Source organism: Pseudopipra pipra, chromosome 3 (assembly GCF_036250125.1).
Source record: "Pseudopipra pipra isolate bDixPip1 chromosome 3, bDixPip1.hap1, whole genome shotgun sequence".
Taxonomy (NCBI): domain Eukaryota; kingdom Metazoa; phylum Chordata; class Aves; order Passeriformes; family Pipridae; genus Pseudopipra; species Pseudopipra pipra.
The window spans coordinates 20443057-20465460 of NC_087551.1; the positions used below are offsets into that span (position 1 = coordinate 20443057).

General features: G+C 35.1%; 1 protein-coding gene across 1 annotated transcript in view; it reads left to right on the forward strand.

Annotated features, from left to right (window-relative positions):
* Positions 1 to 22404, forward strand: part of GPATCH2 (G-patch domain containing 2) — a 123599-nt gene that overhangs the window by 8996 nt on the left and 92199 nt on the right. The window contains exons 2-5 of the mRNA XM_064648180.1: positions 217 to 930; positions 6160 to 6221; positions 14118 to 14300; positions 15422 to 15501. Of these exons, the coding sequence (XP_064504250.1) occupies positions 217 to 930; positions 6160 to 6221; positions 14118 to 14300; positions 15422 to 15501 (1039 nt within the window). The remainder of the gene's footprint in view (positions 1 to 216; positions 931 to 6159; positions 6222 to 14117; positions 14301 to 15421; positions 15502 to 22404) is intronic.

The following is a 22404-nucleotide window of genomic DNA, read 5'->3' on the forward strand; positions in this document are numbered from 1 at the left end:
AAGGACTGTATGCTGATGTGTTGCAAATTGCAGAGGACTGGTTGGTGAGTTTTTGTCTTTTGGAAGAAATGGAATAATCTGTATAAGATGGACATTTAATACCTTACCTAAAGTGACCCAAATGATTTTGCCAAATAAAATTGTTATAGTTTATGCTTAACACTTCAGATTAATTTGTTGTTTTCTTGTGTATTTTCTTTTCCCTGAAATATATAGGCATTTCAGTAGGACTATGGAGGAGCTGGTTCATGATCTGGTCTCAGCACTGGAAGAAAGTTCAGAGCAAGCCAGAGGAGGTTTTGCTGATACTGGAGATCATTCTAGAAGTGTGTCTTGTCTTCTAAAGCGACAGGCAAGGAAAAGAAGGGGACGGAAAAGACGTTCATTTACCACCCATCATCCCTGGGAGACTGGTCACTGCTTAAGTGAAGGTTCCGATTCCAGTTTAGAGGAATCAAACAAAGACTACAGGGAGAATCATGCTAATAAGAAAGACCACAGTGACTCTGATGACCAGTTGTTGGTTGCTAAACGTAGGCCTTCCTCAAACTTGAATAACATTAGAGGCAAAAGACCTCTGTGGCATGAACCAGATTTGGCTGTTGACAGTTTGGGAAACAGAACTTTGCGCAGGAGAAGAAAGGTAAAACGGATGGCGATAGATCTGCCATCAGAAGTCTCTAATGCACTGACAATAACTCAGCAGCAGGATAACAGCAGAGATCAAGAAATGGACAATAACAATAAATCATACCAGCACCAAGAGTTTTCTAAGAGCAAAGTGAAAAAAAGAAAAGTATCTGCAGCTCGTCAAGGACCAGAAATCTTGGATGAAGGAGTTGTTATAGAAAATGAAGAAGTGAACCAAGCAAATAAGGACAAAATGGAATATGAGGAGCAAAAAGGCTCAGATGAGAACATGAGTGACAGGTTATTCTTTCTATTTCTTTTTAAAGAAACTTTGGATAATGTTTGCTTTTATTACAGTTGCTTGTATTGGGAGTCTTTGGATTTTTTCTTAGTTCCAGAGTTAAAATTCTAGCATCGATAGTGTCTGTTTTAATAAATTACTCTTAATTTTTTACGTACTATTTTTAATATATATGAGTTGCTTAGGTTAAGGAATTCAGCATAAAATAATCATGGGGCAGAGAAATAACCAAGAAAACAGTTTCTTGAAATAATACATTCTAATTGCTTCAAGATTAAGAATGACAAAGTATACATATGATTAATATGTTCTTTTCTGGATATTTCAACTGTTCTACAGTTCTCAGACAAGAATTAAGTGATTTTCCAATTTCTAGACATTGGTGCTCTGATTGTTATCTCTATTTGTCAGAAAGGTTGTCAGTGTTTAGAGTCACCATTTAGACAGTATGTTCTTATGTGGTATGGGCATAAAAAGTCTGCAGGTTGCCAAGGATATACATCATTTACGAAATGCAAAAACCAATTTACAGTTCAGAAACACCTGAGCTTACCATTAGAAAAATGGAGGAACGATGACCCTTTGGCAGTACACCTCATCCATCCATTCCAGACAGCAGTCATACTACAATGGTAATTGTTTCCAAAGTACTATTTTGACAACACAGTAAGGTGTAAGTCATTTTTCCACCATACACAAGGGATGTTAACTGCAGGGCCTGGTAAGCTTGATTATGTTTATTCCATGTACCTGGTTCTGAATGCAGAAGTGTCAACAAGAAAGACACACATTAGAAGATATAATTTTAATCAATTGCTTGACAGCACTGGTGTTCCTGTTCTTTTTGGTAGGCATTTTATCTCTGAACTGTTAAGACTTTTCCTTACTGGACAGGTAGAATTGAGATGCAGAGAGTATCCAGGGGTTTTGACCAGAGCAGACAGATTGGTTGCTGTAATAAAAACAGTGTTGATAAGTGACTAACTCCAGTTATTGACAGAAAAGTCCCAAGTCTTTTTATTACATACTAGCTTTGTCCCTCACCTGTGAACAATAAGCAGCTGAAAAAGCTGAATTAATCCCAAGCGTTAAACATTGTTCCCAGCATCTTAATTACTGGAGCAGAACTCACCCATGCAACACAGGAGTGTGTGTTGTCAGGAAGCCTTTAGCAAACTCTCTTCTTTGATGATACTGGCATTCTGTTACTCCAAGTTTGGTACCTAAAGACAGGTGTTTAAAAATTTTCTTCAAGCTAGGAACCATTGCATAATTTATCATGTGTCCATAGTCTTGTCACTTTTTTGTTTATAGATCTTCTGTTATGCTACAAGGATAACAGTTATTCAGCTCACAAATTCTGTAGCTAATTTTTGGGTGGAGAGGAGAGTGATCAATAAGGATCCCAAAAACTGAGCACCTCTCAGGTCAGACTGAATATCTTTTTTCACAAAAGAGATGTTATTGTTTTAAAAGTTGATCTTCCTCTTCAAAATGCTTTATGTTTTGTTACCCCGAATGATGCAGTTTCTCAAATCATACTTCAGATGCATGTATATGGCCCCAGTAAATGGTCTTTAAAACCATTCTCATCCTCCTACTGTTTTCTGCTTGTGCACGTGGTTGAGTGATGGTCTGTCGTGTGACAATTTCTTCCAATGGTCATCTGTACCAATAAATTTGGAAATTACTGAATTAAAAAAGTTACATTTCATAGTGTGATTAGAAATCCACCATATCTAAGCCTCTCAGGTGATTCTGTATCAGAATATTTTGTATGTGCATAATTTTAACTTGTTTTAATCTAACTTTACTTAAATGCAGTAGTGCCTTTATTGTCTGAGATCATTTAGACAGAAGAATTGGAAAGAACCAGCAAACTCTCTTAAGAAGACTATGTTCTGAAAGTGAAAGCTGGGGTTTTAAAAGGGAGCATGAGATTGCACAAGATACAGAGAGCTAACAAAGGATCTTGGATAAGATTTGCACTTCAGCAACACTTGCTGGAAGAGGAAGAATAAAAAGTACACAAAACTGCTCTAGTTTTGTTCTCAATAATGTGTGCAATAATATAATTCAATAATTTTTTTAAAAAAAGGTAAAATTTTTTTAGAAGTTTTTTTGTTTTTTAAAAAAAAACAAAGACAATAATTTTTAATGGGAATTAAATTGCTTGGTTCTAAAATTAGTGAGAAATTTTCAGTGTATACACGTGTACACGTGACATTACTTGAAAATAACATAACATACATATTCGAAGTGCACATTAAAAATGCTAAGTGGCACTTCTTTTGCAGTCTTTTATGTCTGTGTGAGTGTTCAAAAGCCAAACACAGCAATAACAAGGTTTTAAGTGCAGGATTCAGGAGCAGTAGTAGGAATCTTCAAACTCTTAAAATGTCAGCATCTAAATGATCCTAGAGATGAATTCCTGTGATATTTGTTTTAAACACTGAAAATTAGATTTTTGTGATCAGAGCCTGTCCTTTGCTCATCCTCACATATGCTGACTGCTTAGCTTTTGGCCAATTTCAGCCAAATTCAGCAGTGTGTGGTGTTCTGGGTGATATTTAATCCCTGCAAGCTTTGGCACTTGTTTGTGTTTAGAGCGACTAAAGAGAGGAGAAATCTCAATTGCCCCTTTTGGAAAAGAGGCAGCAGTGAAACTCAGAGACAGCCACCCACCAGCCTGGGGTCAGTGGGAGCACAGCAGCTGGGCAGTTCCTGGGAACAGGACAAAGCCCACTTCTCATATAAAACCAAGGTACCAGACAGCTTGTTTGTAATAGTAACTGCAAATGACAGTCATTTCCTCTTTGTTTCCACAAGTGTAGAAATAAAGCTGTGAAAGCTTTTTGGATAGCATAGCTGTTCCTTCCAAGTTTTTCCTTGCATACACTATTTTATAGGACTAAAAGGAGTCTGTGGCTTTTTTTCTTTTCATGGAAGTCATGCTGGGAGCGGAATTCTCATTACAAAGCAAAGGAATTAGCAGTGTAAAGTGCAAAATGATATTAAAACTGAGAATAAATTCCATCATAACAGCTTTCATGTTACTTAGATATTAATGTATTAATTCCAGAGGTTTTGAATTTATTTAGTGAAATGACTGCCATGTAGCAATTATCTTGACTGTAATCCTTGCCCTATGTGACTGTGGCCTGAGGAGGGTGAATGCTGTAGCTGCCATGGATATGACAGTGTTAGTTTGAGGAAGTTTTTTTCTGAAACTTTTTTTTTAATTCTTTTTTTTTAATTTATTTTCAAGTGGTTATATTTTCATGCACTGATTAGTCCTTCAGTAAGAATTATTGCACAATTAAAATATCTTATTTAAAAAAAGGAAGGAGACTGTTCTCAAAATTGGAAGTTTTGGTAGGAAAATGGCTGAAATATCAGGCTTGAAAGGATTTATGAACTTTCATTTTAAAAAGTACAAATAAACAATAAGTGGACAAGAAAAATCTGTGAAAAAGTAATGTTTTTTCTTGTAGATGTGTGATGTAAAATTGTGCCCAATGAAATCTAAGGGTAGTAAAGCCATCTATGTTATAATTAAAGTGAGGATGGGACGCTTGCTTGAAGGGAGTTACAAGGATTCACAACATTAGAAAGTTCAAGTTTTGGTCTCCCTCACGAAAGGTGGTTCCATTCTCATTGCATGCGTGTCATCTTTCTTCTGCATAGGGCAATTGTGCAGTGCTTAAGTCTGTTCTGATTATATTTTGTTTAAAAGAGAGTATAAGTATTGCTTATGCACTATGGGTAAGCCTAAGGTACAGCCAAGATTAGGACAACTTAATCTTCAAACGCAGACCTGTGTCTATATAATATATATGTGTTTTAAAAAAATAATCACTGCTTTGTGTCTCCTGCTACCATATTGTGTTTCAAATCCTGTTGGGATGCCTCCCAGAGAGAGAGGAAAAGACCAAATATATGCTTATAATTAAATACAAATGAGGCTAATTTTATATAATTCATATTACAAGCTTTTAAAAAAGGAGGCTTATTTTTTTGAGACATTAGAATTTAAAAGGCAATAATTTTCTGAAGTGTTCTAGTTGTTTAAAATAAAATAATTTATCATTAAAAAGTAGCTAAAAATAATTGGAACCAGTTGACTCTCAAGTGTAGGACTGCGTGCATATTGTAATATAAGTGTGGAAAGGTAAACAGACCTAAAGTTCTTGTGAGTAGCTTGTATGAAACATCAAGGTTAGCCATACCACTTATAGCATGTACTTGAATTTGTGTGCTGAACAGAAGTATTTGAGGTTTTTTTTCAAATTCTTCTAGATCCCAATGTGAGTAAAATGTGATTAAATTTTGGTAAGAATATTATTTCTTTAAAAGAGCTACTCTCCTGATAAGATTTTTATGTAAATCTTTTTTTTTTCATGTGAAACTCAACAAATTGTGATCTGTGTTGTTCAAAGTCCAGTCTGTTTTACTCTTTAGAGACATGGAATATTGTTTGTAACAATGTGTATACAGCAAAGAACTAAATACCTATTCATGTCTTTGAATTTAGAGATGTATATGCATACATGATGTTGTAAACACATATTCTAATTTTAAGGCCATGCTGGAAGTCATGGAAAAGTAGACTACACCTTGCTTTGTTTTGTTAATATTATGATCGTGGATCATACTTATTTTCTTCAGGGTGACCTTTATTTTGATTTAATTGGCTACCTTTGTTATAAACTTTTTTCATTTTGTCAGAGTAGTATGTCATGAAACCTTAAGCAGTGTCTTTTCCAGAATATTTGCAAATGATGTTCAGAAAGGTAATTCCATTTTCAGACTCTTATATTTCATGTGCTGAAGGAAGGGTTAGTCTGCCTTTGATTGAGACTTTTCCTATTTTATTGAGCAGTGGTGTTCCAGGATCAAGCTGAATTGCACAGCATAAGAAGGGAGCAGTGAGCATTTGATGGAAGCAGATAATAAAATGCATCAATTGTGTCAGCACCTCGTTGCAGTCACATCTGGCTTACTGTCAGGGTACCATTAGATTCCCATGGTTTTATGTGCCAAAAATAATACGCTTTGTAGTTAATGGAACCAGGATATTTGCAGTTTGATTAAAAAAAATCATCCTATTTTCTCTCCGATCTCTGTTGGGCTTAAGTTCAATCTGAGCACAGCCTTGTCTCCTTAAAATTTTACGACTGAAAGATCAATTGTTCTTTTGATCTGTTTCTTTCTCTCTCTTATTGCAGTGAATCCAGCAGTCTGAGCAGCAGTGATGCTGGTTTGTTTACCAATGATGAGGGAAGACAAGGTATTGAAACAATCTTTCCCTTCTCCACCCCTCAAACCACATCAGTTGAAATTCTGTAAGCGTTACAAGTTATTTCATAGGTTAATTACTATATTTCAGTTGCTATTACTGTTTTAATGAGTTGAAGTATGGCTTGTTTTCTGTTTTGCTTTTTTTTTGTGTTATCAGAGGGTGACCTGAATGCCTGACTCAGTCAAAAGCTGTCTTCAGCAGTAGTCTCTGTAATATGATATACTTACTTAAAACTTAAGCATCTCCCTAAAAATCCATCTGTACTAAGTTTTAATTCCTCAGTTCCTCCAATAATCTGACAGGACTCTGTAGTACTGCTTATCATACTGTTTCTGAGGTGGCTTTTCTTCTTTCTTTTCCTCCAAATTGATATGGCAGAATTTCAGGATTTTATACTTCTTTTTCATTCAGTAGTTTGTTTGAAAAGTAGTTTCAAGCAAACTACTTTTTCAGCAGTCTAAGATTTAGACTAGAAGACGGATGCTGTGTAACATCTCCCATCTGAAAAAATTTTCTTTCATCTAAGATTCAGTAAAGATTCGAAATTTTCCTTTAGTATACATAATGTTCTCACATAGTTTTATATGATAAAACAACTGAGGATGGAAGTATAAGGTGGGTGTTTTTATCAGCTTTACCCTTTATTGCCATCTTTAGGTACAACACATTTACCTGCATTATGCATCTTAGTGCCCAGCTCATGGACTAGCAACTCACTGTCTTTGACAGTATACAAAAATGAGACAAAAATAATCTCTCAAGTTATTAAGACTTGCTTTTCTGTTGGAAATTTTAAGTTAATGGTAATGGGGGTTATTTTTGTATGCGGTTTGCCAAAGGCCACTTGAATGGGTGCAAGAAGACAAATCCTGGCCCATTCCACAAATGTAGGTTAAAGGAATGTTTGGGGGGTTTTGTTTGTTTGTTTGCTTTCTTTCTCTAATGTCTAATTCAGTCTCTTACGTTTTTTGAGGTTTTTTTTTCTTATATTTTAACATTACAGTAAGGAGATGACTTAAAACAGAGGTGTTACCTTCCTTGCTCAATCGTAGCTTGTGCTACACAAACTGTATCTCCCAGTCTGAGTATCTGGTTTCAGTTGTGCTAACTGATAATTTTAAGAGTTTAGGCTCTCTTTGAAAGTTTAAATCCATCTCGTAACTTCAGTATTTCAATTCTTTAAGTATGAGACAAGTCAAAAAGATGTGCTTTTGCTTCCCTATTGGAATTTCTCCTTTGACTTGCCATTTCTAAAATGTTTGGCATCTATATTTGTGTGGGACATGACCTATCATATTCCTAATTGCATACATTTTTATGTACCCTTCTGATACATATGTATCAATAGGTTTGTCCTTAAATCCAGAATTAAATTATTTGAATCTTTGAGTAATATGGTTGAAAACATCTCAGTTGCTTTGTGGTTTTCTTATATATTTTGTGGGAAGATAAAATGGGAGGGATCAGTGACCAACAGTGTTCTTTCACTGGTGTGATGTTACCTTTTTTAGTGTTGGCTCTTTATTGTAAAGCTGTATTTTATCTGTATGGTTTTTGAATCTTGATTTATATTGATTGCAATTTTCAAGCAGAAAGCATTAGATCTGAAATAGTGTTCTGAAATATAAATAAAAATAACAATAGAAATTAAACCTGAAAAGGATATAACCCTGATAAAACATTATTTTTTTAATCTCTACTTTGAACTAATTATTTTTTTTGTATGGTCAGAAGACCATTAGCTTCACACTGGAGCTCAGACAGTTTTAGATCTGCATTAGAGCTTTGGTTTTGTGAGACTTTTCCATGAAGGTACTATCAGAGATCCTATTGCAAAACCAAAACTGGTTTTTTTCGAATAATGCTTATTCCCCCCTCATAGTAAATGCTAGTAATTTGTACTCCCATTATTAAGTAAGGTGAGGTTATTTTATTTCTGTAAATTTATATGTAGCTGAACTGAGACACATACAAAATTGACAAGAATGAAAGAAGGAGAAAGCAAATCTGATAAAAGCAAAGAAAAAGCCTAAGTGAGATAAACAAAGCTGGAAGAGGACAGGATGAAAATGTATTAAGAGAAGAACTGGCTGATTCTGATTTCTGTTTTTAAAGGTAGATTCTTATTCCTGTGTTCTCAGTCTGCCTCTTCCAGGATATATGTTCAGAACATCAGCATCTTGACCTCATTTGTAATTCAAATTTTCTGCGCTTCTGACTTCAGGTTTCTGCTAAGTCAAGTGGAGAACCAGAGATTGATTAATGTCACCTGGTGAAATACTTGGTTTAAATGATGTGCCTGCCATAACTTGGAAGTTTGGGTAGCAGAGGACAAGAGGTTCCTGTTCTCCAGGGCAACATTTGTTCATTTTGTGTCTCTGAATCAAGAACCACATCTCATTTATTGCAGACAAATACTCCTTATAAAGCCCTAATTAATTTCCAGAGCATATTATTCCTGTGGAACAGACATTCTAGGCAAGAAAGTGACTAAAGCAGCAGTTTCTTGGAGCATTTGACCAGTCAATTAAATAGTTGAGTATTTAGTTCTGAACTCTGGAGTGCCTGACCTTGCAACCTTTAATATTTTCTGATTTTTCTCAGAAATAATATGGAAATAAATTCCGCCACATTAACTGTACTCTTCTGTGAACAGACTCGAGAAAGAATTTCAACTTTTATAATTTGATTCAAAAAAAACAGGTGTAGCTGTAATTGGGGGCAGTGCTACATCCATTTTAATTGTCATCAGTTGCTATGATAAAAGAAAATCCTGAGACTTGAAAATTCTCTGTTCGACTTCTAATATGTGGTGTGCCATCTAACATTTTTAAAAGCTCCTGTACTCACAGCTTTTTGTTTCATTTATTTTATTCCCATCAAGTCCTCATCTCAGCCTAGCCATGTTTGTCCTCCTTTTCCAAGTTATCCAAGTGCTTACATGTGAGAGGGCAAAAGCAGCTCTTTTGCTGTGCTCTGTCCCACTGTCACCTTCTGGCAGAAGTAACTGGTACTCGATATTTTCAGGGTCAATGTGGCAAATGTTTTTATTCTGTGAAACACTGCATACCCTGAACAGTTAGTCAGCAGAAGCTTAAAGATCATGGAAAATGCTTAGTGCAGGTACAGTCAGTGAAAAAGATAGCTGCTGAACTATTAACAAACCTCAAGTGACTTTTTATGGGTTGTATCTTTTTTTCAGAGGTTTTCAAATTCAGCAGTTTTGGGGTAAGATTTAATATAGTTAGGAAAAAAATTCAAAATACTATGGAGATGGGAGAGCCTGACAACAGAGTAATTGAAGGACCTGAACAACAGCTGAAGCTTATGTATGAAAAGTCCTTATGACTTTCCTTTTTTGTCCTCTTCTCTTCTTTTATTCCTAAAGGAATTTTCATAATTGTCTGTTTTGCAATTATTAAAAACTGGTGAAGAAAAAATTTAAAAGAAAAGTTCTGAACTAAAAGGTCTAGTCTTGCATTGCAACATAAAGTACAACTCTCTGATAGGCCTAACTGGTAGGATCACTTGGAGTTTTGAAGCATTTTACGGGTCTGCTTTACAAAGGCACTTTACAAATTAGGCTTTCAACACAATGTTAACAAAACTTTATCGTTATTCAGACACTAGTGGATGATATCCTGTTTTGGGGGGAAAAAAAGTCAAATTGCAAAGTATGTTCTTCAATGAATTTTATAGTGTGGGTATAGCAAATAAAACACTCTGCATTCCTCATTCATCTCCACTTATTAGTACACTTGGGGAAATTCAAAGTTGACTTAAGACCTGTTAAATCACAGCATGAAGTATTTGAAATGTCCTTTAAAATCTAAGCAAGTAGGAAGGAATATTATGTTAATAAAGTGTTAAACAGTTAAAATTGGAGAAGGTCAGGGAATGTCAGAGTTCCGCTGTGGATGTGGCTGAGCAGTTAGTGTTTCATTATTTTATGATTAAACATATATTCATTACTGCGTCCTTTATAAAGATGACCCAGTACTGGTTCAGTATAAGAATTCTCATGAGAACTCTAGTGGGAAAAATCTGGACCTTGTAGAGCTTGTCAGTAGCTGCAAGTGACAGGGTGTGGTTCTCCATATATAAAAGAGATGGAGTATTCAATACAAAGTGTAATCACACCAGTTTTGAACTGTTGTGGCAAATAAATTTATAGTCTTTGCAAGTGTACCAGAAATAATGTGAAGTTGTTGTATGTGACCTGAATAGCTGAAATCCTAGATATTTATATAACATATATATACCTTTTGTCAAGATAGCTCTGTAGAACATGAAGAGCAAGATGCATTGTGCCTCTGTGAACGGGTAACTTAAGCTTCTGCTTTCCTAAAACTCTCTGTATATGTGTTATAGTGAATCTCTTGATGTCTCCAAATGATTATTACAGCTGTTAGCAGTGGGGGTTTTTTGCCTAGAAAGAGGTACCCTGGCTGTGGAAATGAGACTGGAATCCTAGGGTATTCACAGACCACGTGCTCCTGCTCCTTGTGTGTGGGTTGATGGATAATGGAGCAGCACAGTATCAAGTGGTGTTCGTAGGACACTGATGCCAAACTCTTTTCACAGTAGCCTCTCCGAGTATGTTGTGGTTGTTATAGGCAAACACATGTAACCTCTGCTATTAAGGTTGGTCTGGACATTTTGAAATAAAACTGGAAAGAGGGATAAAACTGTCTATTTGTGTGCAGTGGGAAGTTGGTTGGTTATAATCCTGCACTGCTTCAGCTAAAATAAGATTGAGCTGAAGCTTTTCTGAACATGAAACCGATGGTGATGCAAATAGTGTCTGTGTCCATAGAAAAACCATCAGAAGCCCACATAAATCATTTTCTAAACTTCTTAAAGAAGGCAGAAAGTAATTTAACATGGAGTAGTAATTACATAAATATGTAGACTCAATAATGTAGAGTGAAAATTAGGGAAACAATAATTGGGTGGAGGGGAAAGCTTAAAAATAACTAAATAAATTAAGCCAGAAACTGGCCCTGAAATTTTAGGATTGAAGTTGACATTTCTGAGCCTTAAATTGATTTTCTAACCCCTTAACATTCTATGATTCTGTGATCAGTACAGTTATAATTGAATGTAAATTACTTTGAAGTAATTCCTTTAAGCGTTAGCATTATAAACAAACAAGTTGGATGTACTTTATATATGTGTTTAGGAGAATGCACGGGCTTAAGTTCTGGAGATCTGGAGGTCTTTTTACCTTCCCTGTACCTTGGAAAAATGTGATAACTTATTGTAGTCCTGTGCTAAATCAACATCTCTGAGAGGAAAGGACAGTATAGTGAATCTTTTGAAGTAAAAAGTGTTACTTTGAATTTTTACTTCTTTTAAGATCACATTTGCTATGGATACTGTGCTGCCTTTTGAGAACTGCAAATTAAGTAGGATAAAATCCTAGTATTTGGTTACCAAACTCTTGGGCTGGAAGCCCCCTGTGTTTTATTGCCTATATATATATGTGTGTGTGTGTGTGTGTGTATATATATATATACATACATATATATGTATGTGTATATATATATATATACATATATGTGTGTATATATATATATGAGGTGAGGATATGATTAAATGCAGTGGTCTTCCCTGACTCCTTTTGAAAATGTCACCCTTCAAGGTAGAACAACTGGTAAACAAAATGCCTGTGAGTGCTTTCACCTGGATAAGAATAGTACTAATAGGTTTGTGCTTGCTTCAAGGTGATAATATGATTTCAAATAGTCAGAGAATTCAGAGTTGTTTAAAGTGCACAGTCAAGGAAGCTAAAGACCTATGTTCTTCTCTCATGTGGGAAAAGACTGAGGTTCAGATCTTAAGGCTGCCTTTGGCAGTAATGAACTGAAGTGCTTGGGGAAGTGTACAGTAGCATAACAATTAAGATATCTTAAAAGATTGTTGCTTAATATACTAATATTCCTATTGCACAAAAAGGAAAAGTAATTTTACCTTTTTTTTTCCCAAAGAGCTATTATTGGGCAAATGGGGAAGATACTGGTTTTCTTCCATAGCTGCTCTTTGTCTTATTATGCAGTCCACCAACATGGTCTTAAATTCTAGCTTTCTTCTGAGACTGCATAACATGCCTCTTACAGGCTTCTGTCCTTGAGCTGTTTCAGAATTCTCTACTTACTTTCATAGATTAATTATGTGTAACAAGAATACTTTTGAGTTCCTAATAGTATTTCTTATTAGTCAACATGTCTACAGCTCTCATGACAAAACGTTCAGACAAAGTTTATCTACATAAAAGTTTGGAAAATCAAAACAAAGGATTTAAAGCTTAATTCTGAACCACAGATCAATCTAGTGAAAAGGTGTAATTCTCTTTCTATCACCACCACCACTGTCCCTGTTCAGTACTCTTAGAAGTCCTCCAAAGAGCCCATACTGGTAACAAAACGAGGATAAAATTAAAGGTGAACACCTTTGTGACTGTCATAGCTATAAATGAGGATTAGAATGAATAGGGAGAGTAATCTGAAATGCTCCAGGAATGCAAGGAAATTTAAACCTTATTTTGACCTATATATCTCTTCACCTCTGTTTCTTCCTTCCTCCATCTAAAAGGTCCTGTTGTTTAGCTTCTGCTAATTTTGCTTTTAGTAGTGATCATTAAAGACATAAAGATCCCATTTTACCTGCAAGTGACTAGTGAAGGATCTTAATTATTTTATATTTTCTTGAAGTACTTGTCCTGATTGAATGTTCACAGAACTTTTCACTTGTGCTTGATCTCAAATATTCTTTATGTTGCAACAATTTATTTGGAGAAATTGTTCTGAATTTTATTTTTCCCAAATTTTAGCTTGGGTTTTCATTATTTGTATTTTCCCATTGTGGGGTTGAGTGGCAATGAAATTTTACACCCAGATGCTTTCTTATTCTGGAAAATTTGCTCTAATTATTCTTGCATTTGTATGTTGCTTAGTTTCTCCCCAAATAAAAATCTAAATGACAAACATATAATTTATATGCAGAAATATTGAGGCATGGTTTGAATAGTTTGAAGTAGAATTAAAATATACATCACATACTTTAATTTTTGGGCATAGAAAAGGAAATTTACCATGTCTTTTGAAGATATTTTCTGATCTTCTGAAACTGCATGTTTTGTATGAAAGAACATGTTTTAAAATAAATGTAACAATTTATTTTTAGTTCCCAGTGTGTTTATGAGCTAATTTTAAGATCAGATTTCAGTCTTGTCTTAATTTTTTTCTTTAAATCCAAGTATTTAAATACTACATCTACAAATATTGTCAGTAAAAATGACCAGCTTTGTAGTATAATGCAGGATAATTCTCAATTATATGATACTGTCAGTTTTCATTTAAAATCAACTTTTTCAAAACTTATTTCTAAATGAACTTAATCAGATTAACTTCATTTAGTCACATCTGTTCATGATTGTTTTCCCTTTTTACTAGCCATACAAATCATGAAATTAAGCTAATTATATACCATTATCAGCTGCAAAGAACTAGTTTCAGTTTTATACCTTTTAATTCCCTGCAGGAGATTAGGGCTTGTTTTTTGTTAATATGTAAAGTGCAGTAACTTAAATGGATTTCCCCACAGTTATTGCCAAAGGGATTAACTAGTTTATTATTGTTTTCACTATTGTAAATTGGTTTTAAAACATTACATTTTATGATGTTTCATTGATGGCAATGCATGTCATGCTGTTGAGAAACATTTTCCAAATAGAACTGCTATATAGAAGTAATTGTCATACAGCTATAAAGCAAAAGAAATAATAATCCTGTCAGAGTATTTATTGATGGTAACATCTAATTTTTGTCTTCTCTGCTCCTCCCTCTTTTCTGGGGGGGAATTGGGGATACTGCCCTCACACAGGTGATGATGAGCAAAGTGATTGGTTTCATGAAAATGAATCTGGTGGAGCATGTGGAATTACAGGAGTGATTCCATGGTGGGAACAAGAAGACTCCACAGAACTGGAGAGAGAATTGCCTGATCCAGTCTTTGAAAGTATCTTAACTGGTACTTTCCCTCTTATGTCCCGTTCAGGGAGGAGAGGTAAGTAGCCAATCAAGCAAATGCAAGCTGTAGAATCACTTGGGTACAATAGAAAGATATCTGGATTATATAAAATATATAAAATGTGGACAAGATCTTGGAGTTACCAGTTTGTTTCCTTGAACTATTTAATTTTTAGGGTATCGTTAGGGAGAAATAATTCAAAAAAACGTCAAATGTCAGAAAAGTCAGAAAATGTAAAGTAGCTCATTTTGATAGCCTGCTCTTTTATTTGTTGTCTCGATGTTTGCATTGAGAATTATTAACCGTTATTTAAAGTGAATCTAGGTAATCAATTTTTTTCCTGACTTCTGTGATAATGTGTAGAATTCTATAGAAGTTCATTAATTCAAAGGCTGGAAAGACCATCTGCTTTACCTTGCTTTATGGTCAGGCTTTAGTGTTTGTAGAGAAGAGGCAAGGATTCCTTTAGAGCAAGGACTGAGTTGTAACTTAGAAAATACCCTTTTTCTTTATTTCTTTAAAACACTTCAGACAACTGTGGATCCAGTGTAACCAATGGTAAGTTCTACCAGCGTTAGATTGCATTTACAGCTAGAAACCCACTCTTGTCTAAAGAAGTTGTCAGACCTCAGCTTGCTGCCAAAGAATTTTATTGTACCTTCCCTCTGCCACAAGGATCTCCTTTCACATTCAAATTCTATGTGAGCAGTGGTCACATCACTTTTAAACTACTCTGCACACTGAATGTATTGAATTCTTTTGTAAGGCTTCTTTTTTAGGTGGTTGGAATCGTTTTTGAGGACTTGGTCTCTGCAGATTTGCCAGATTTAATGTTTTACAGTACTAATGAAGTTGTAGGTGATGCAAAAATCACTTTCCTCCTGTAGTTCAGTATGTTCTGCTTATGCAGCCAACTGTGCTTGGAACCCAGGATGGCAGTATGAGTAGCTGCAGAAAGGTTGATTTTCATTACAACTTGTCCTTTCTCTCACTTTTCCCATTCTGTGCTCCGTGTTTCCACCATTAAAATGTTTGACAATAATAAGTTGGTTTTATTTAACTGAATTTGTATTTATAGATTGGTATGTAATGGTGAATTTTATTGGTTCTGTGGTATAGGAAGGATTCTTAAATCAGTTCATACTTTTTTTCTGTAGGTTTCCAGAGCAGATGTAGTCATCTTCATGGAATGCCAGCAAGAAACATAAAAAAGGCTTCAGGAAACCAGAATGCACTGGTAGGTGTTTTCATTATTGTTAGCTAATGTGCACTGTTCTGAGAGGTTTTTTTAAAAAAAGCATGTTCCTCTCATGTTTGTTCCCTAGTGCTGTAGATAGGTAGTGGAACAGTAAGACTACAGTGCCACTGCTGCCTGATAGTGTGTGTTTGCTCTTTTTAAAAAGACCCTGACTCTTTTCACTACAATTCTCTGTAATAAAATATTTGTGTGTACTCAAATGGCAGAAAGAGTCGGATACTGTTTGTCAGTACTTCTTTTGAACTGAGTGAAGGAAAAGATTTTTAGGCAGGTGTGTGTGTGTTTAACAGTTTCATTGTGTGCTTCATGTCTATACAAAAACATGTTTCTCTTCTCTTACGATGAAAATCAAACCAAAGATTTTCCGGTAATAAAAAATGTCTAGGATGCTTTGTGGTACAAACCAGATTTGTTTTACGTTTTTTCTCCCTAAAACCTGCTTTGAAAAATGTGTCCTTGTTCTCTTTTGTTTGGTTGACATCTGTGTGGTCAAGGGAAGGGGGTGTATTCAAAAAATTTAAAGCAAGTTTGTGATGCACCTGTCATAAGCCTCAGACATTTCTTTGGACTGAGCCTCTTCTAAGGCTGTAACTACAAATGAGATGTTTGGGGTTTTTAGTGCCTTCAGCTCTAGGAGCAATGTTTATAAGTGAAGTAAAAAAATTACAGCTGTCCTTGCATTTTTGTACAATTCAGTAATTGTATTTTCCCATAGCTTTTTTTCTAAAATAAGTTTCTAGTGAATTTTTATAATTTTTTCCTTTAGAGGAGGGCATGAGAAGAGAGATTTGACTTTTTAAATTAAAACGTTAAAATGTATTAATTGTAGCACAGTTTTTTCCTTTCTTATCAGGATAGTGTTTGGACAAGAAAGAGAATGTGGGAGTTTCTTTATCAGGTGTGATAAACATAGGCCAGTACAATAAATACTACAACATGAATGTTCTTTATTATTTGAGAACATTACGTGTTTTCAAATTTTAGTTTGCCTAAACAGCATAAGGTACTTCTGAGAAATGTAAGAGTTATTATATGTGGAGAGAATAGAAAGGAACTTATTGAAATTTAACTCGATTTGCAGAGGGAAGGTTTTTATAATTGAAGTCTCTGTCCAGTAATTGCCATTTGGAGCTGAATAAGATGCTTTAAAACCTTGGCCTGTGATCTCTGTGTTAGTGGTCGTGAATTAGATGAATGCTCTCTAGTTCTTGATTTCCTATCTACCTATTTTTATTTTTGGTTCAGTGCTTGCTTGAGCATATCTGGGATTTGTAGCCCATTTTCTAGGCTTATTGCAATTTCACTCTGGTATTTTATAGGAGCTATTATAACTGATAGGTTAGCTTCATGGTATTGATGATACATGGCTTAACTACCCCAAAACCTGCCTTTTCCTCTAAATTGTAAAAAGGTGATTAAATTTCAATTGATGAAGATATACTGTGAATGCATATATATAATAAAAAATCCTAATGTTTATTTTCTGCTATGCTTTCTAGATTGTCCTTAGGAACCCATTTTGTCTTCCAGTCATGATCTCCCATATATAAAGATGGTATTGTACTTCCCTTTGTACCAAAAATCCAAGCTGATCTACTAAATTACTGATTATTAAATATGTCATTTACATAATATTGTAGAAGACGGTTGGCATGTGAATGTAGCTTCTAAGTCACTATGTTTAGGCAGGAGTGCATATAAAGAATGGATGTGTGGTTAGCTCTGCAGATGCAGTTTTCTGACCTCCTTAATGACTATTTATGTTTGTGGGCACATCTGCTGCATCCGTCTTTGCAAATGTAGCCATATAAACCAGAGCTCTTGTGCTTCCTTTTGTCAGTGATTGCTTCTTAAAGAAAATCTTCTTTAGATACTTCAATCCAATGATAAAAAAAAAGTCATTTAATACCTGTGACATCTGATAACACAGAACAAGAAGTAATTACTGCTATTAGATGGTAACAGTGAAGAAGAGCAAGAATGCTTTTAGAAAGATTAATATCCTGCGGAAAGAACACTGCAGACTCGACTTATTGAACAGGATTGTGGTGTGAATTAATTCTAACAGCGAGGAGTCTGATGTCTGTATTGCTGCTTTCCACAGGCTTGAAAGGGAGACAAAGTAAAAAATAAAGGGGGTTTCCTACTAAGATACAATGTGTGTCTTCCAGGCAGTGTATCTTGTGTTAAGTCTAAGGATGCCTAGTTTGTGTCTGGGGAATGTGAGCATATAGTTAGCTCTTTGCATACAGTCAATGTGTGCTTAAGTATTTTTGAAAAGTTTGGTTGAATGTTCACAATTATAGCAGCTAGCGAAGCCTCAGAGAGATTGCATGTTTAGGGAAGGGAGAATGAATAGCTGTGACAATACCTTGATGTATCATCATCCTGTTTCAAAAAGTGTTTAATGCCTGACTCTGTATGTTCTTGTAAGAGAAATGTCAGGCTAAGAGTGTAAATATTACTTGTTACAGACCAGGGAAACAGCCAGCTTGCATCATTTTCACACCACAGTGGGAGCTGAGGATCTGAGGAAGAAGGCTGCTCTTTATGGACCAGTTAGTGGACTTCAAGTAGCCACGGCTGGTGCTTAGATTCTGTCCAGTTGCTCTTCCTGTGTTTCATTGATGAGTTGCTTAATTTGAGTAAACTCATGGGTCTTTCTTTTATCAAGCATGCTGCCTTTGAGTCAAAACACTTTTTCAATGATCATACAACATTGGACAAGAAAGAGAGAAGTAAATACGACCTAGCATGCAAATGCTTTGGAAATCCTTGCCTAATCCAATGTGCAGGTTGAGTGAGTTGTCATACAGCAGATGACAACTGAAAAAGCTGAGCAAGAAAATGAATAAAAAAAGAAAACATACATCCCAACTGGCTTATATCCTTTCAATTGTCCAGTTCATGTAAGATAGCCACATTTGTTATGGAATCCATAATTAAATGGTTTGTCAGGTTTTGGGTTGCAATTATAATGCTGGCTTTTCTTGTCTTCATTGCTTTGTTTTGTGGCAGCATCATTTGTAACTAAATTTTATTTGAAAAGAAATAGAAAAATGTGGTTTTTCTAATACCATGCCACATTGATAGTAGTAGCTTTATAGTTAAAATGAGAAACATGATATATGTGCTTTCATGCCATACCAGTATTTAACATACTCTTTTAATAGGGTATATTGCATGAAATCTTACTTTGCTTGGTTGAATTCTGTAGTTATATATGACCTGATCAAGTAGTCTCAACCCCCACATTGTTTTATGTTAGGCATAGCCAAAAGTTCTACAATTTAAAAGTAATGTTCTATGAGTTCTGATTTCTTAGAAGGAATGCTTTTTTCAGTCTTTTTCTGTGCATGTTTATATACTTGCATATCACTTATCTAGTACTGTATCTCTATTCTCTCCGGCAAATTGCATGTGAAACATCAGTATTTCATAGAATAAAATCTGAAATATAACATTTTGGATGCACTGGAACTGTGAAGGTTCATTTCTATGATGTAGAATACTAAGTGAACTCTTTACCTTAAACGATTAAGGTTTTCATGCTTTTCTCAGATGGATTCCTGGGGAGAGCACAAAGCCTTAATGAATGAAAATAAGAGTTAATAATTATAGTTAGTGAAAATAGAGCATGACAGTTTTTTCCTTTCCTTCAAAATGTTTGCCCGACTTAGTACTCAATGACTGAAAAATTTCACTTTTGTTCACAACTCCTCCCTACAAATAAGTGAAAGTTTTAAAAATCAGTGCTGCTGTTTTAGCTGTTCCTTCTGTGGTTCTAGATATAGTTTCTGCCCTGAGGCAGGGAGAGACATTGTAGCGTTTTGTTTGAGAACTCTTATTTGTCCTCTCTTGCTGCCTCGGTTCCCTGTCTGGGCTGGCAGCTGGGAAGAGATTTCACTGGACTAAAGTGCAAAAAACGTGACCAGTAAAAAAGATGCTTCTTTTTGACTGCCAGTTTTTCCATCCATCACCTTTGTCATGGGGCTTGGTTTCATGATATTAAAGACAGCCTGTAGTAAGTCTTGCACTCCTCAATTGATTTATTTTTTTCACAGTTGTACTATTGAACTTGACTCTACCTAGTCATAATTATTCAAAATGGGCTTAAAGAAAGAAAGCTGCATTTCCAAGACGTGTTATCTGAAGGTATCTACATATTTCTGTCAAATCTCGTGACTCTTTTCAAAAGTTCGAAGATAAAAGAGCTTTTCTCAAAAAAAAAAATTGTTGACAGATTACTGCTCTATTGACATGAGGAGAAAAGATGCATTAAGTACTCTTGCTTTTTAAAACTGTTCTCAAAATGTAAAAGCAAATCAAACATTTCTGCTTCTAGGTTCTTTCCAGGAGCCAGGTATGTTCAGAGGCTTTTCTCTTGTCAAAATATTTTGGAAATTGAGTGAACTGTTAATATATAAGAAACCTTGGTATTGATCCAAGGAATGTTTCCCTAAAGAGTATTTTGGGCATTGTTTTTACAATTTTGGTCAGAAGCCTCTTCATAGATGCTCTGCAACTTTTAGAAAAACACTGCTTCTTAAGTTAAAGTGTATTTGGTGTTGTGAAGAATTTTTTTACATTGGATGAGTGGTATACAGTCAGATAAAACAATTCAGTATCACTGAAGTGCCTGAAAGAACTTATCTGGGGTGACATTCTGAAACCTTATGCTGCTAAACCTGCAAATGAATTTTCCTTTAAGGCAGTAGAAAAGTAGGGGAATTTTTTTTTGTAATGGGGTTTTTATTAAGATTTCCTGTCATCAGAAATATTTTCAACTATTAAAAGTATTTCCTAGTGCACTTTTCCTTTTATTTTTTTCTTGTTTGTAATTGTTTTAAATTGATATCTGCTTATATAAAATGTAGTGAATAAGTCGTGCTCTTTTAATCGTCTTTTTAGTTAACTCAGTACCTTAGTTTTACATCATAAAGAGATAAAACTTCCTTGAGAGTGGGTGTTTTTCTGCACTCCTGTGCTTCCTGCAGATATGTTTTTTCAGGCAGAAAAAATCAGGTTGTTAGCAGAGGAGATGCTGCTGCTATGGCAGTTTAAGCCCCACCTTTGATTCTTCCAGTGTTCATTTACTATTGGCAGAAATGCTACAATTTTCCTGAGGAATGAGTCAGATGGCACACTTCTAGATTTCAAAACTTGGGTACACTGAAATAGTTATATTTAATGAGAAAACAGTGGTTCCACAGCTAGTGGAAGGTATCCCTTCCTGTGGCAGGGGACTGGGAACTAATAAACTTTAAGGTTCCTTCAAATCCAAACCATTCTATGAACAAGAGGGGAAAAAAGAAGCTTCAGTTGGATTTCAAAACCCCATTATAAACAATGTAGGTTTCAAAAATGAAATATAAATATTGGGGATGATGTTGAAGTATCTGTGATGTTCTTAACTTCATGTATTTTTTGAGGAACTACTCACTGTTCTTACACCTTTTTAATCATCACTATGTATTCTGCATAGTAAGAGCTTCTTTTTTCCACAAAGTATTTTCAAGTGCATTTTTGCTAAGTCTTTCCCTTATACTGATGCAAGCTTAATATAACTTCCACCTGCGATGGCAAACACCTGATGGAAGAGTAAAGCTGCTCAGTGACTTTCGTAATAGCTTAGCATACTTACTTATCAAAAAGATCATAATTTTACCTGTATCACGTTTCATGGTAGGTCAGTATTTCTCAAAGGGGTTCTCATCACTAGTAGTACCAACAGTGATACCCCTACATAAGGCACAGTTGGTTTGTGTTGCGATTGTTCAAGGCAGGGCACTAGAATTAATAGATTAGATTTGTCAGTATAGATGTCATTTTGTTTATGAAGGGGTTTGATTTCTACCCATCATTTATGAGATGTGAATGGTTTAATAAAGTCTGCCTTACAACCTGTGTTTGCTTTAACTGACAGTGCTTTCTGTGTCACCTGGAATTGTCTAATGAAAATCTTTGGTCATCAAACCAGTAAACAGGCACAAATAATACCACAACATTTCTGTCTCATTTGAAGCTGCAGCTCATTAGCCAAGTAGGAGTTACAAGTAACTCGAATAATAGATGTTTAGATTACATGAAATCTAAGTTTGCTCAGTTTTGTTATTGGTTCCATTACATAAGTGTAAAAACCCTCTGCCGTAATTAAAATAGAGAAATCTTCAACTGGTTTGTAATAGTTGTAAAGGCACTTACTGGTGAAGGTGAGCATGTGTGGTTTTTATTCTTTCTTCTATACCACCTATATTGTAAATTAGAGTGTAGAATCCTGGTTTCATTCTTAAAAAATCTGTGACTATCAAGAAAAAAATAGTTTGAATGTATCAGGAGATTAACATCTCTTAGAGATAACAATTGTACTTTATCAGCAAAATGAAGATATCTTATAGGTGTAATGACTAAGAGAGACCCTGTGCCACAAAGCTCACAGTGGTTTTTCTTGAGATAGTTTACCTGCTGTGACGATCAAAACATACCCTTAAAATATAACAGATTAGCTTCTGTCTAGCTAAAGTGAATGTGGTGACTTAGCCTCTTCTTGGGCTTTCAAGTATAGTGTCAAACCCAGCATCCCACTTCAGCGAAATAGTTTCCCTCCAGCACTAGTCTTAGAAATGCCAAATGTGCTGCTTACTTTTTTAAATGCATTTTGTGGTTTATTCATGGTGACAAGTGCTGTGAACTGTTAGTCTAAGCAGTATTCCTTGTAATTCACCTCAACCCAACCGCTCAAGTGATAGTCATTTACAATTTCACTTAAGTTGATTTTAAATGAGGACAAATAATGTTATGATATCTCTCATTTTTCAGTTAGTGTCTGCCTTGAAAACATATTTAATACAGTTTCATAGCAGTCTTTACAGATAATAATGA